General features: G+C 51.9%; 1 protein-coding gene across 1 annotated transcript; it reads left to right on the plus strand.

Annotated features, from left to right (window-relative positions):
* Window positions 1-1228: 1228 nt before the first annotated feature.
* Window positions 1229-3518, plus strand: LOC309447344 (uncharacterized protein; the record flags this gene model as incomplete). The annotated part of the gene is made up of 4 exons (XM_082067852.1): window positions 1229-1304; window positions 2462-2602; window positions 2783-3054; window positions 3421-3518. The coding sequence occupies 3 exons, from the start codon at window positions 1229-1231 to the stop codon at window positions 2977-2979; spliced, it is 414 nt and encodes a 137-aa protein (XP_081923978.1). The 3' UTR covers window positions 2980-3054; window positions 3421-3518.
* Window positions 3519-14527: the final 11009 nt, after the last annotated feature.

Genomic DNA, 14527 nt, shown 5'->3' on the forward strand with positions numbered 1-14527 from the left:
AATTGCCTCTCCTGAGCTGTAGATGCCCATACTTGGACAAGTTTGTGCTGCCTCCTGGTGAAATATTAACAAGCGTGATTGCTAATGAAGATGCTGTGTGGAGATGAGGTCCAGGCCCCTGCCTGGCTGGGAGCTGTGTCTGGCAGTGGGGGTGCCTGGGGGGGATTTCAGGTGCCGCTAGCAGGCGGTTGCTGGATGGGCTACATAAGCAGCTTATTTTGTCATCTTAATTTTTTAATCCCACGCATTCGCTTGCCGCTCTCCTATTAGTAAGCATTAGCTCTCTAAGTCCCATTAGTTCCACAGAGAGCTGGGGCTTTGCTTGTGGGGAGACTGGTGGGGAAGCCAGCAGGAGTCTGGGGGCCTGATCCTGCAGCCGCTGACGTCTGATTCTGGCCCTGCGGGATCACAACCATCACAGTTGGGTTCTTTTCCTTCCCTCCAGAGCTGACACAAGCCCAGGGCTGGCCCTGTTTGGCCTCTCACTGCTTTATTAAGGCAACTATTTCCTTGTGCACAAATGAATATCATACATTCAAACACACCTCTCCCTCAGTCAGGTTTTCCCTTTAACCCAGCAGCCGTCCCTAGGGCTCTGTTACGTTAGAGAATCTCAAGCCTTGGATTTAAAATTAGTTGACTGCTTCTCTTTAATAAAAGTATTCCTGCTTTCTTTAAATAGCACAAAATGCCACAGAAAGCCGGTGGGTCTGTTTGTGAAGATGTGGCAGCTCGGAGAGGAAAAAGAAGAGGGAAAAAAAAAGTAAAACCACACATCTCCCCAAACCCCTTCTGCCTAATCCAACTGAATTAGAGGATTTCGAAGTGGATTTAAAACTAAATCTTGATTAGGGAGAATTTCTCTCCAAGAGCTGCTGCACAGTAGTATTAATGGGAAGCGATCGTGGTCAGAGGAAATAGGACAGAAATAACCAAGGGTAGCGCATACGCGCTCACGTCTGTGCGTGAGCTGAAAGAATCTGAGAATTTCTCAAGAGGAAAAGGGAGAAATTAAGCATCGAGATAACGAGACTGGGTGCCACGGGGCTGGCGGGGAGCAGCCACATCCCTGCTGCACTGAGAGCATCTCCCTTTATTCCAGTGGAGGGGTCGCAGGTGGAAAGCGAAGGGCGCACACAGCCGAGGGAAGAGCCGGGAAAAGGGGGGGGTCTCTGCCCACTCCCCCAGTCGCCGGTGTTTGTCCTTGGAGCTCCGGGAGCTGACCCCCATGCGCTCGGGACACATGCCTGGAGGTGCCCATGGGATCCTCTCTCTGATGACCGTGGTCCTCGTCCTCCCAGAGGGTAAGTGCCGCTGTCCCCGGGGTGTGCAGTGCGCCCAAGCTTTGGAGTTACGGTTGTTCGTGTCCTCCCCAAACCCTGGTTGCTGAAGTGGGGTTTATCTTTGGGATGAACCGGGGGACAGTCCTGCCCTGAGAAATGCAGCTGTGCAGCGGTGGTTTTAGGCTGGCGCCAATGTCATCATGTTTAGTACAAAAAGAGGGCATGTGGGCAGGGAGCTGGGTCCCCAGGGGCTCCCTGTGTCCGGCTGTGTGAGGGTGCTCACCCCGCTCCCCAAAACCCTGTGGGCTCACGAAGGCTCTGGGTCAGCATTCCGAGGTGGGGAAAGCTAACAACTACAGTGAGTGCAACCTGATTTCTGTTGCTGTGGTTAATCAATGCAGAGATCAGGTATTGCGCTTGCCTTAAACTCTGAGCAATGTACATTAATATCCCTTGAAGGCTTTTTGTTTTTATTTTTAAAGAAAGCTGAGAAATGGCTTAATTCCCATTCTGGTTTAGGGCAAACAACTCTCAGACGCAGCCGCTGACCCTGCAGGGAAGGACGAAGCTGCTCCCGGTGTGCGCAGCTCTGGGGACACACACCAACCCACTGTCCCAGGGTCACAGATGCATTGGCTCGGAGTTCCTCTGAATGAGGATTTCCCTTGTGTTTCTGAGTTGTTTTGCCTACTCGATAGACCCTGCGATAAAAGCAGGACTGTGTTCAGGGTGCGAATCAAACCACACCAACGAAACCATCCCTCTGGTGTCAATGACTCCAACACCAGTATGGCTGAAACTAGAGGAATTTGGTGAAACAGGTAAAAGCTGTTTCCAAGAGTGGCCGAGCCCTGGCTTGGGGATGTCTACACTTGGGAGGTTTCACCTTCTCTTTACAAATCCTGTTCCAAAGCTCCCTTGTTCCCACTATTAGATCCCAGCATAAATCTCCAGCTAATCTCTGATTTTGCACTGACCTCTAGTGGGAGATGCTTTTACATTTTTGGGGCCGCTGGGTAAACAAGTGGCAGGCGGCTTCGGGCTCTGGCTTGATGCTTAACGCGACTTGGCGAGGCAGAGAGCGCTGCAAAGCCGTCAGTAGAGAGCAGCTAGGAAGGAGCTGAAGTATTTTTCCCCCCCGGAAAAATCTAATTGTGTTTCACATGGTTCTTGTTTAGTGTCCGGACTCCAGTGTTATGGCTGCAACATCATCGTTGGCACCAAAAACGTGGACATGGGGTGCTCTAAGCCGGAGGTGATCACCTGCTCCCACTCCCACCAGGGCTTCAAACACCGGTTCTGCATTAAGACGGAGAGCGGTGAGTCTGTCGAGAGGAGCCCAAGTTTCAGGGGGTGCCTGATAGAGCTGGTGATGCTCGCACCCCAAAGCAAACCTTGCTACCTTCACACAGGTGCTAGGCTGGCCGAGCACCACCCTCGGTCCTCCTGTCCCCACTGTCCCTGTGTCCCTGATGTCCTGTGCTGTCCTTGCTTTGCAGTGGTCCTGGGCATCCTGCTGGCCAGCGGCTGTGCCACCTCCCGGCACTGCCAGCAGCAGGAGCTGCCGGGAGTCCGAATCCACTGCTGCGACACCGACCTCTGCAACGGCTCCCCCCGGGACCCCCGGCTGCCCCCCGGCCTCGCTGGCAGCCGCCTCCTCCTGCCCTGTGTCCTTGCTGCCCTGCTCCTCTCCTGAGCTCCCCAGGCCTGGGGGGGCACGGGACCCTCGGAAGGGACAGGAGCGGGGATGTCCCTGTCCCTGCTCTCACAGGTGAGCAGGAAACCCTCCCATCCCCTATAAAAGGTGCTGGATGGGTTTTGGTGATGCCCCAGTGCTGTGGCTGCACCCCAAAGAAGATAAGGGGCATTTCTCCAGACTCAGGAGGTGGCTGGGGGTACCCACACCAGCCTGGGGCAGGGGGAGCACAGGACCAGGGGGACCCACACCCACCCACATCTTCCCACGAGAGGGCATCCTTGGCCTTTGTTCTGCCACCTGGGACCCCCCCAGCTTGCCCGGGGGGCTTTGGGGTGCAGGGATGGAGCACCCACCCAGGGCAGCACCCCCAGTGGGGTCCCAGGGATGGGTGGGTGGTGGGGAACGTATTGCCCATGTGAAATGAATGTTTTTTTGCAGATGTTATCCCAACCAAAGAGGCCAAACGGGAGCTTTAACAGAAAATTCTCATCCCATACGGATCGGAGCCTCAGTGGCTTGTTCAAGGTCATCGCGGGGGTTTGTGGTAGAGCTGGGAATTAAATGCATATGTCTCAAGATCCAGCCTTGTGCTTTTATCACCAGGGAAACAGCATAAACCGCACTGATGAGAAATGAATGAAATATTTATATTCTGATTTTTTTTTCTTTAGATGAAAAAAAAAAAAATAATGCAAAAGACCTTTTCCACGCAGAACATCAGCTTTTGATGACATTTATCAGATGTGTGTCAGGAAGCAAGTCAAAACTCTACTAAAAATATTATCTGAGGTACCTTCCCAGCAGAGGCACCTTGGGGCTGATACAAAACATGTTCAGACTCTGAAGATTCACAACAAAAGAGAATCAGAAAACAAATCCTGTAAAAATGACAGGAACAGCGACATTAACCAGTTCCCCCTCGTTCCCCTTAAAACGTTCCGTATGATTTTCAGGGGAGAAAGAAGCATTTCCTTGGCAGCTGGAGTTATTCTTGCTACTGGTTATTTATCTGTCGGGATCAGCGCTGTGCTGAGTTCTCGCAAGAAAACCTCCACGGGTATAAATTCTCATTTATCGGCTGAGGTTGGGGATGGGATCCCAGGGCAGGGGACAGCGCTGGTGGTTGGGGGTCCCGGTGTGTCATGGGCCACCTCCATAGCATCTTGGGGAGAAGTGAGGGATGGGGAGATGTTGTGGTCCCCTCCATCCCTGTCCCCTCTGCCTCGGTCCCCAGCTGGTGATGCTCCTGGCCCCTCTCTGCCCCCCTTGCCCAGCCCGAGCCATCCATCTTGCCTGTGTAAGAGCCCTGTTGCAATTAAATAGGCTGAAGTGCTCCTGAACTCTTTAACCTTTGCCCTGGGATTGCTCCTTTTGCCCCGGGGCTGTGGATCAGCTCCATTGCACTCTCCAAACAGAGCTCGCTACTTAGCTGACATTTCTTTCTCCTGCTGGATCCTATTAGCACCCTGAGGTTGAAAATGCTACTTTGGAGTGTTGTAAGGAATGTGATTTATACTGGAAAGTAGCGGCAATCTATCTTTCCCTATACACACACTACACATGAGGCTGGAGAGCTAAATCCACATCGCCTGAACAAACAGCGACTGGGATAATTGGTGAGGAGGCTTCAGACAGCGGCTCGGTAGGACGGCACAGGCCGGGCCAGGGATGCTGAGCTCAGAGCCACGGAGAAACCCCGTTCCCAACGGGGATCCCATCCCTGCACCAGTGCAAACTGGTGCTGGGTGCTGCTGGTTTCCAGGCGATGCTGGAGACCTGGTTGGGGAGCTGCCTGGGCTCTTTGCAAGGGCTCTGGCTGTGGGGTCCATTGTGTCCTTCTTCACACTTTTCATTCCCTGTTGCTCTTGTGTCAAGGGAAGAGCTGAGCAGAATTTGCACTGGTTTGCCTGCACGTGAGTATGTATCATAGATAAGACACTATGCATGGGAGGCAGATGAAAATAAGAATTGAATGGTGCCTGAAGGAGGGCTGATTAGCTTTTATCAGATATGACACACTAACCACCAAAGCTCCTTGTTGGAATACCGGGTTAAAATCTCGGCGGTGTCAAATTTCATGTGCCTAAGCAAAGAGACACTTTCCATAGTGTTTGTGTGAATCTTCTGGATAAGCCCCGGAGACTGAAACCATCTCAGCTTCGTGTGGGCATTAAAAGTCCCACCCACGTGTTTAAAAAAAGCCCCAAACCCAAAAACGCACAAGCTGACATTTCCTCTGAAATGTCTTGTTCCTGCCGTGCTGCGTGGCACCCGCTGGCTGCGGCTCAGGGGCTGCGGGCATCCCCGGGGCATTCGCACCCACAGCCCCGCGGGAAGCCAAGGGGTTGTTTTGCACGTGCAGAAGTGTGCGCACAAACACGCACACAGGGCGAGCACGGAGCTTTCTGGGAGAAAAATCAACTTAAAAAAAAAACCCACCCAACCCTAAGAAGCCTCTATGTCAAAAGCCCTTTTATAAAAGCCTCAGTAGCTGAAGAATTGCCATTGTTTCAGTCTCCAGTGAGTGCTAGTCTTAAAATATTTCCAGCTCGGAGCAGGCTTTGACATTCTGCCCAGACCCAGGAGAGGGAACAAACATGAGTTCAGAAGTGTTTCTACAAGGCACAGATCCTTCTTCTTTTTAGAGAACAGCATTCAGCATCTCTCGTCCTGTGGCCGCATCCCCTTAAGGCAGGGGAAACCCCCCGAAACACCCCCAAAAGCAGGGGGGTGCGGGCTGCTTGGGGGGTCCTGGTGAAGCAAGGGGAGCTGGCCTGGCTTTCAGGCTGAGGTGCTGGGCTTTGCTTTTCATGCTGGTTACTCAGCTTTTCCCTCTTGAACAGCAGAACCGTTTTTCCCCCTCCCAGAACTCCGCTGCTCCGGGCTGCTCTGGCTGGAACGCTGGCGGGTGTGCAGAACTAACCCCACCTCGCTGGATGGTCCAAAAGCGCAGGCTGCTCAGAGCCTGGCAATCGCAGGAATCACACAAATCACACAGAATCGACTGGGTTGGAAAAGACCTCAGAGATCATCGAGTCCAACCCTTGGTCCAACTCCAGTCCGTTTACTAGATCGTGGCACTAAGTGCCATGTCCAATCTCAGTTTAAAAACCTTCAGGGACGGCGAGTCCAGCACCTCCCTGGGCAGCCATTCCAATGCCTGACCACTCTCTCTGCAAAGAATTGCTTTCTAATCTCCAGCCTAAATTTCCCCTGGCAGAGTTGAAGCCCATGGCCCCTTGTCCTATTGCTGACTGCCTGGGAGAAGAGCCCAATCCCCACCTGGCTAGAACTGCCCTTCAGGTAGTTCTAGAGAGTGCTGAGCTCAGCTCTAAGCCTCCTCTTCTCCAGACTAAACAAGCCCAGCTCCCTCAGCCTCTCCCCATAGGTCTTATGTTCAAGTCCCTTCACCAGTCATGTTGCTCTTCTCTGGACCCGCTCCAGCACTTCAATCAAGGAGGCAGCAAGTGTGCCGTGTATTAACACCCTTTAGCCTTTTCTTGGTGTTCACCAGCCATCCTGGGTGTGACAGAGGGCAAATTTGGGAGGAGGAAGCTCTCAATGCTTTACTCCATCGCTGCAGGAAGGTAGGTGAGGGGTGGAGCACAGCACACGTGCCAAGGTCACCTGCACCTTCTTACAAACAACTTTTTGGAAGAAAGGTGCAGAAAACCGTTAGAGGTTGTAGGAAAGTAGTAACAAGGTGGCTGCCCCGGGGTCTGTGTGCAGCGCTGATGCCCAGGGCTGCCTCGGGATCGCTCCAGAGCGGCAGTAAACGTGTGCTTATCGCCGCGGCGAGCACTCGTCACGCTGGATAAAGGGCAGTGTTTACCCAGGAACAATGCGGGGTTAAAATTTACTAAGTCCTTGTGCAACTCTTTAAAGAGAGGCAGTGAGGACAAATAAACATCTCTTAAAATAAAGGCAGTACTCGGGCTCACGGCTTAATTCATTCTGCGGAAATGCATGTTGTTCAGAGCCATTCATTGCAGGAGCTCGGAGCAGCAGGGGTTTGATCCACTCCAAATTTCAGGCAAAATAATATGATCCTCGTTCATCTCTTGTTTGTTCCTAGGAGAGAACACAAGGTCAAATCTCCAGCTAGTGCAAAGTTTGCTCTAAACTACTGAATTTTTTATTTGACAAAGTTTCTCTCTGCTTGCCCTCTCTCCGTGCGCCCTCCCTCCCTCCCAGGAGGAGCCCAAATTCCCAGAGGATTTGGGTTTCCTCCTTGAGTGATAAAGGCTTCAGGGGCGGCGGCGGGGAATGAAATCTGGGTGGCCAAAAGCAGAGCCTCCCAAGGTTGAAAGTTAGGATGTCTCTTATCTGCTCCCCTCCCATGGAGAGACAAGCAGGGGAGCAACCAGACCTGGGACATCCAGCTCCATCCGTCTTGCTGCTGCCCAGCCTGCTCCAGGGATGCTCCAGTGGGGCCCAGCAGAGAAATCCCCTTTCTCTGAGAGCTGGGTAAGCCCCAACCACTTCACAAAGCTGAGAGGGAGCAGTGCCAGCTGTATTGACAGAAAACCATGAACTGGGTCACATTGCCTGCTCCCCTCTCAGCACAGAGTTCTGCTCTTGCACAGACAAACAGGGAGCGCATTGCTCAGGGGGATGCACAGGGTGCAGCATCTGCACTGGTCCAGGAGCTGCAAACATACTGGCTTTGCTTAAATGAGCCCAAAGCCTCAAAGAAATGCTCTTCTTCTCTAGGACGAAAGCCAAGGCTGCCCTCTGCCAAGGGCTGGGCATGAAGGGTGTTGGATGGAGGGAGAATTGGGGCTCCTTGTTCATTTTAATAACCTCATGGCAGTGCTGGAGCCAGTGATGTGCCTGACCTACATACAGCCCAGAGCTCTCTGAACACAATTGATCCATTGGCAAGAGAGCAAATGTGGTAGCAGGGGGAGGACCTGCCACACTGTACCCAACCAGGGTGCTGGTGGCACCGTGGCCATGTCGCGGTGTCCGACCGTCGGATGAAGCCACATGGCAGCAGCTTGTCCTCCATGCTGGGCACCACCTCCATCCCACAGCCCCAGCATCCCTGTCCCGTACCCTCCACACACAGGACAACCTGGACCCGTGGACATGTATTTTGAGATGTTCTCCTACAACAGACATTCCTTTGTGTAACTGCTTTCTGGTACGGAGAGGTGTTGGCTTGTGTGTGCCCCTGGGATGCCTCTGAGTAATGCACGCAAGGTTTTGGCTGCTCTTAAGTCAAAAGGTTTGCTCTTTGGCTCAGAAGCTAGATTCACATCTCCTCCTGGAGCCTGCTAATGGATCATCAGTGGATTCAAGTGTCCTTCCACCCTGGCCGTCTGGTTTATCCAGCCTGGAAACACACCCTGAAACCTTTTCCTTCCACTCTGTTGTTTTAGCATCTGACACCCCAGGGCCACTCTCGCTGACCCCACAGGCTCTGCTGCAAAGGATGGATATTTCTGTCACAGTTTGCTCTTCTCTGTCCTTCAGCAGAACATGTTGGTAGGGTGGCAAAGGGCAGACACTATGGTGATTCCACCCCCCCACCCCCAAGCCCCCAATGTCTCACAAATTAAGAGCTAGGGGGAATAAAAATAATACCATCTGGTGACACAGTGAGCCTGATCCTGGAGTTTGCCTCTCCCCAGGCATGTGGACACAAATGTACTTGCCTGACTGCTGGTGGCATTAGCCAGTGAGTGCTGATGAAGGGGAGGATGGATGAAGACTCAGAGAGAGAGACCACAGTGTGGGCAGTGGTGAGGAGGAGGATGATGGAGAAGAGAATGTGTCCTCACACTGCGTAACTCTTTTGGGACAAAAGCCAGGTCTTCTGAGTGTCAGCGTCAGGTTCCTCCCCTTGGGTAAGATATCTATTAGATCTGTTTTAGTGCTACCTACACAGAGCAGCAGACTTTGTCTCTGACAGTAATTACAGAGCTCATTAAACACAGAAAACTGAACCCTGGTGCAGAATAAGGAAAAATAAGGCAAGTTAAAAGGTGGGCAGAGTCTGGCATTGCCTCTTCCCAGCGGCATCGCTTTGCTCCCGAGGAAGCTCCGTGCCAAGTTTCAGTTTTACACGGCAGAAATGAATCACAGCGAATTGCTGACGGAGCCTCCGCCGCCGTCAAACACCAACTGGTTCGGTATAAAGGGAAAGTGCTGCTGGCCCCCGCTCCTGCCGTCTGAGCACAAGGCTGCTAATTAGTAAATAAGGGATAATCCGATCAATTAAATGCTCAGCTTGGAGGCTGGAGAGGAGGGCACAGCTCTGCCGGTGAGGTGGGCAGGATGGGGTGGTTGTGCAGGGTCAGTGGGGGGCTTGGGGTGTGCAGGGGGCTGGGGGGGTCTCTCTACAAGGTCCTCCTTGTAACCCAGGCAAGTGATGCCTCTCACTGAACAGTTCTCCCTCTCTGGTGAGCGTGTGGTGAATGGGGATGCAGTGAATTTGACTGGTGGGATGGATTCTCAGTGTGTCCCCCGAGGTGTGCTGGGTCCCCTCCAGCGGGCAAGCGCGATGCTGGGGGGTCACCATGAGGCAGGGAGGTTTTTATGCCCTGAGTGCATGGGCAGGCTCTGTTCCTCCTCTGCCCACCCCTCCAGGCTGGAGCCCGGCCAGACTGTGTCCTGTCCTCACTCGCAAAGTGACCCTGGTGTCACCACAGTGGGTAAATAGTGGCCACCCACACCCGTGGCGTCTGGCACCTCGTTGGTGAGTGAGGTGAAGGCGAGCTGCAGGAATCGCTGAGTATTCCAAGTCTTGAAAATTCAGCCTCAGGAGAACAGCAAAAGGAAATTAAACACTCACTCTGATGGCAAGTTGGGCTCTCCTGGGGTGGCTCGGCTGAGGAGCCCAGGACAGGGGGACATGGCCATGGGTCCCCGTGACAGCCCCCCCAAGCAGCCCTGTCCTGGCAGATCCCTCATACACCAGCTTTTATCATCACCCTTTGCTGCTTTGGCACTACTGAAACATTTTCCACCAGCACCAATTTCAATTAAATGTTTTCAAAAAGTCATTAAAGAGAATTCCCCATGAAATTATTTTGATTTCCCGCCTCCCCTCCCCACCTGCCCGCCCCTCCATCTACTTCCAAACTAATGAGATTAATTGGAAACTACAAACATCTTCCAAGGGCCCAAGGCAAATGTGATGTCAAACAAATGTAACTTCCCCAGCTGCGCAGGATCTCATCGACCCTCCTCCCGCTCCCCGTTCAGAGCATCTCTCCCCACAAGGGGCTGCATTTTGCATTCTCAGAAGGTGCTCAGGTTTTAAAACCTTTGATTATTTTTTTCCCCCTCCTTTGAGGAAGGAAAAAGAAAGTTCCTGAGGAATAAGAGCTGTCAGACGCAATAATGTGAAATCTTACTTTTGGCTGGCAGGCGCAGGGGGGGTCCCTCTGGTGTGTGGTGTTAACTGGGGGAGTTGAAACAGGGAAGTGGGGCGGAATATTAGAAAAGTTATCCTGCGTTCAGCCCCGCAGGTAGAAAAAGACAAATAAAACCCCCCAAACCCAATAAGCTGCAAACCAAACCTGACAATAGCCCTATTCACCTCCCAGGCTTTTATCCCCTTCCAGGGTTTGATTCCTCCCGTCCAGGCGCTGGGTTGATCAATAGAAAGAATCTCCAGGCTCACACCTCTCCTGGCCCCCATGGGCTCCTCCAGGACTGATTAAAGCCAACAGCCGTTTGTGGGGCTGCGTGTCTCAGAACACAGCGCGCTTTTTCAGGCTGCCTTGCTACCGTCCGCTCAGGATACATAAAGGAGACGGAGGAATATGGGAGATTTGTTACTTCATGGAGCGACCGCTCCATGTCACCTTCCCCCGGTGCTGCTTTAAGTAGAGGGAAGGAAACCTCATATAGAGCCCCAGACCTTGATGAATTTAACGGGAACATACATTTATACATATATATATATATATATATATATATACATGGGGAGTGGTGAAGAAGATTGCATCAATAGCTTCAGAATTGGAGAAAACAAATTTATTTGCATGGAAGCCCCCCAAAGCACAATGTGTGCAAGCACAGATGATGTCAGGGATAATTAAGCTGCAGAACAGACTCTCTTCTTTGCTGTGACGACTTCAGCATCGCTTACCGCTCAGATGTGCTGCCAGTCCCTCTCCTCGCAGGGGTGTGGATGGATTTTGGTGGGACCATGGGGAAGATGCTGTGAGATGCCCAAGGAGGGTCTGGCAAGCACTGCCCCCGCATTGTAGGATCCTGGGGTGCCTGGGGCTGTGGGGTGCATGGGGAGCAAGGAGCATCGTGCTGGCACAGGCAGGGGACAGGGCAGCGTGGGGTCACCTGTCCTGCTGCCCATGCAACACCCAGGCCAAAAATCACCGCAGCAGATCCAGTCCCTGGCACCTTCTGACAAGTTAGAAACCTCCAGTTTATTAAAGATACATTCCTACGCTAATAAAAGATGCGTTGTCTGGTAGCGGAGAGGCTGCAGGATGTTATGGTTGGAATGTTCCTCGGCCCTTGTGTAATTAAGAGCCCCACCAGCTGTGGATCTGTGACAAGCTATTCCCCCCCGCTCCAGACAGAGAGACTTGATGTTTTCTGTGATCTCCATGATGTCACCAGCTCCCCTTTGATGTGTGCAACCGAGGAACTGCCGGGCTCATGACTCCGGGGGGATATTTGTCTGAGTATTGCTCATTAGATGACCCAGTAGGATGGAGGCAAGATTAATTACAGGAGGGAAGAGACCAATCCCTGCCTCCATATTCATTAGCACATTAGGGCTCGGTGGCCGTTGCGGTGAGCCAAATGCAGAAGTAATAATAAGACAAAGTCCCTTCCCTGAAGATTTCAACAACGGGACAAAAGGATGAATTGTTTTCCCCATTTCGTGTGAGGAGGATGGAGAAGCAGAACAATTAAAAGCCTGTCATAATGGAGTAAAGCAGACTGTCCCACAAGGGCTGTGCAGTGGAGCCAGAAGCAGAGCAGATCCCTCCTGATCCCTCTTCGTGTTTTCACGTTTGTATAACATGATGAAACCACAAATCTGCAGTGGTTTCCTTGTGCAAGTCCTCCTCTTGGGCTGGCTGGTGGCAAGTAATGCTGCAGGGGTGGCCAGCAACGATGGACCAGCCCTCGGGCTTTGTGAGGCAGGAATGAAACCAGGTCTGAGTAAACGGCCTCAGGAACTCAGCCCTCCCTGCGCTGAGGCTTCTGAATCCACAGCATACAAACAAACCTCCTAAAATAGCTGGAAAACACTTTGTTCCTATTCTCTTTCTGACACCCTCGCTCCCATCACGATGTTACGTGCTGGAGACAAAAGGTTCTCCCGTGGCACAGCTCGCAGGCTCCCCGGGGACTCCTGGCCCTTCTTTAGTCACCAGGATCTCCCAGGGACAGAAGAAGCTGGAGGCAAAACCCTGCTGCCCGTTATAATAACATAAAGGAACATATTTTATGCAGGCCCTCAGATGTGTCGTCTTCGGGCTGCGGGGAGGACAGCTGGAGCCCATCCCTTGGTGAACTGTTCTGCTGGTGGCTTCTGAGTTGTTATTCTGGGCTGGATGAAAACCAGCTCCATGACAGCGGAGAGGGCACAGCACAGGTTCAAGGAACAGTATGTCCCCTCTGATCACACCCTGGCCGCTTGCTGGGGCAAATACCGGCCCCGAGCCTCCGAGGGAACATTTTTGCAGGTATTTACCCTGCGAGCAGCCCAGAACTGGATTAAGATCAGGTGAGCGCTGAGACGATGTGGAAATGCCTGTCAGGCCTACGAACCTGCAGGGCAAATTAAGCAATCATGTTCCCAGGACATACATAAAAATAAGTAAAAAACACTATTAATCCATAGCAACAAAAGGAGATAGCATGGCAACAGCAGCAACTGCTGCAAAACAAAACAGTAATGAGAGGAGAGGAGGGGAGAGAGAAAATAAAGCTCTGCTGCGTCCATTGGGGGTTTTTAAGGTAAAGTGGGATGTTGCATCCCAGGTCGGTGAGTCCTGGTCCTGCGTCCACCTAAACCTGGCTCCTAAACCTGGGCTTGGGCTGAGAAAGGTCCCAGCTCCCGATCATCCCCAGCAGAGCAGGGCTGGCAGCTGAGGTTACTAAGCCCGTTGTGTTTTTTTCCACCCTCTAATTGATAAAATTAAAGCAAAAAGTGTCCAGCACAAGAAGAACAGTCCTCAATAGCAGCTCACGATCACAAGCACGAGCTGCTCAAAGCCGTGAGCACTGCAGGGAGAAAAGAGCCTTTTACCCCTTAGCACTGACGTGCCATGGACGTGCTGGATTAAATAGAGCCCACCCTCCAAAGCGATGCTTTCAGCCCCACCAATAAACCCCAAAATGGGATAAACTCAGCATCAAAAACAGGGCTTAAACCCTGTCTTGAACCCAGGTAATGCTCTGCTGTGGGTGTGTAGGAAGAGCGTGATGGAAATAAGCCCTAATGGGTGTTAGTTTGAAGTGGCGAGTTTGGGAGTCAGGTGGGGGGTACAGGGGGGTTTGGGAAGGGGCACAATTTGGGGGTGAGAAGCGTTACTGCTTCAGCTGCCTGCTAAAAGGGGTTATTTATGCTTTTGGCATGGCAGACAAGCCAGGAGCACCGCAGCGATGTTCCATGGGTTTGGGATTTGGAAGGAGAAGAGGAGCTGCATGGAGCATAGAGAGGGGATCACATAAAGCTGAGTTACAGGCAATTTGGCTTTATCAGCGTCCCCGTTCAATGGGTTGTTGTGAAAAGGAGGAGGTTTTCCATGCTGTGAGAGCCAAAGCAAATACGGTGAAGCTTAATTAAATGCTTGCCTGCTAAAATAATAATTTTCTTATGAATTGAGGAAGCAAAGCACAATGAAAGATGGATCTGATAAAGGAACAATGATTCTCCAGTGTTCCCGGCACAGGTAAAGAGCACAATAAAACAGTTTTTTTGCTGGGGAAGGTTCTCCACTTTTCCCTTCATCCAGGTCCATGTGTAGGGTGCCCTCATGTGCTACCTGGCTCCATCACGGAACGTGAACATACAATCCAGTGCTGCTCTATACAGCACTGATGAATTACCAGCAGTGAGTGGAAATACTAGTGCTTGTGTAGAGGAAAGAGAAGGAAGGGAGGGGGGAAATCTGGAATAACTGCAATTTTAATCCTGCTTTTCCTTGCCAGGGCTGGGGAGACAGGAGGCACCTCATCTCGTGGGCCTGGGGCCACTTCTGCACTCCAAGAACTTGTTCAGAGGGGCTCTGGACAGAGAAAAAAAGTCAGCTGGAAGAAAGCCCTTCCAAAGAAGAAATGAATGGTAATATCATAATCATCATCATCACACGAAGAACCCAGGAGAATCCTTCCAAGAGGTAAAGATGGGAAAAACAAAAAGGAAGAAAAATAAAAAAGAGGTCTTGAACTGTGCACCTGCAGGGCTGGCTGCCTGTGCGCATGTGGAACGCGCCTTGCACACGTATATAGAACACGCCTTGCACATGTCTATGGAACACGCCTTGCACACGTATATGGAAAACGCCTTGCACACATGTGCAGAACATGCCTCGCACACACGTGTGCA

Source organism: Streptopelia decaocto, assembly GCF_964273445.1.
Source record: "Streptopelia decaocto genome assembly, chromosome: 17".
Taxonomy (NCBI): domain Eukaryota; kingdom Metazoa; phylum Chordata; class Aves; order Columbiformes; family Columbidae; genus Streptopelia; species Streptopelia decaocto.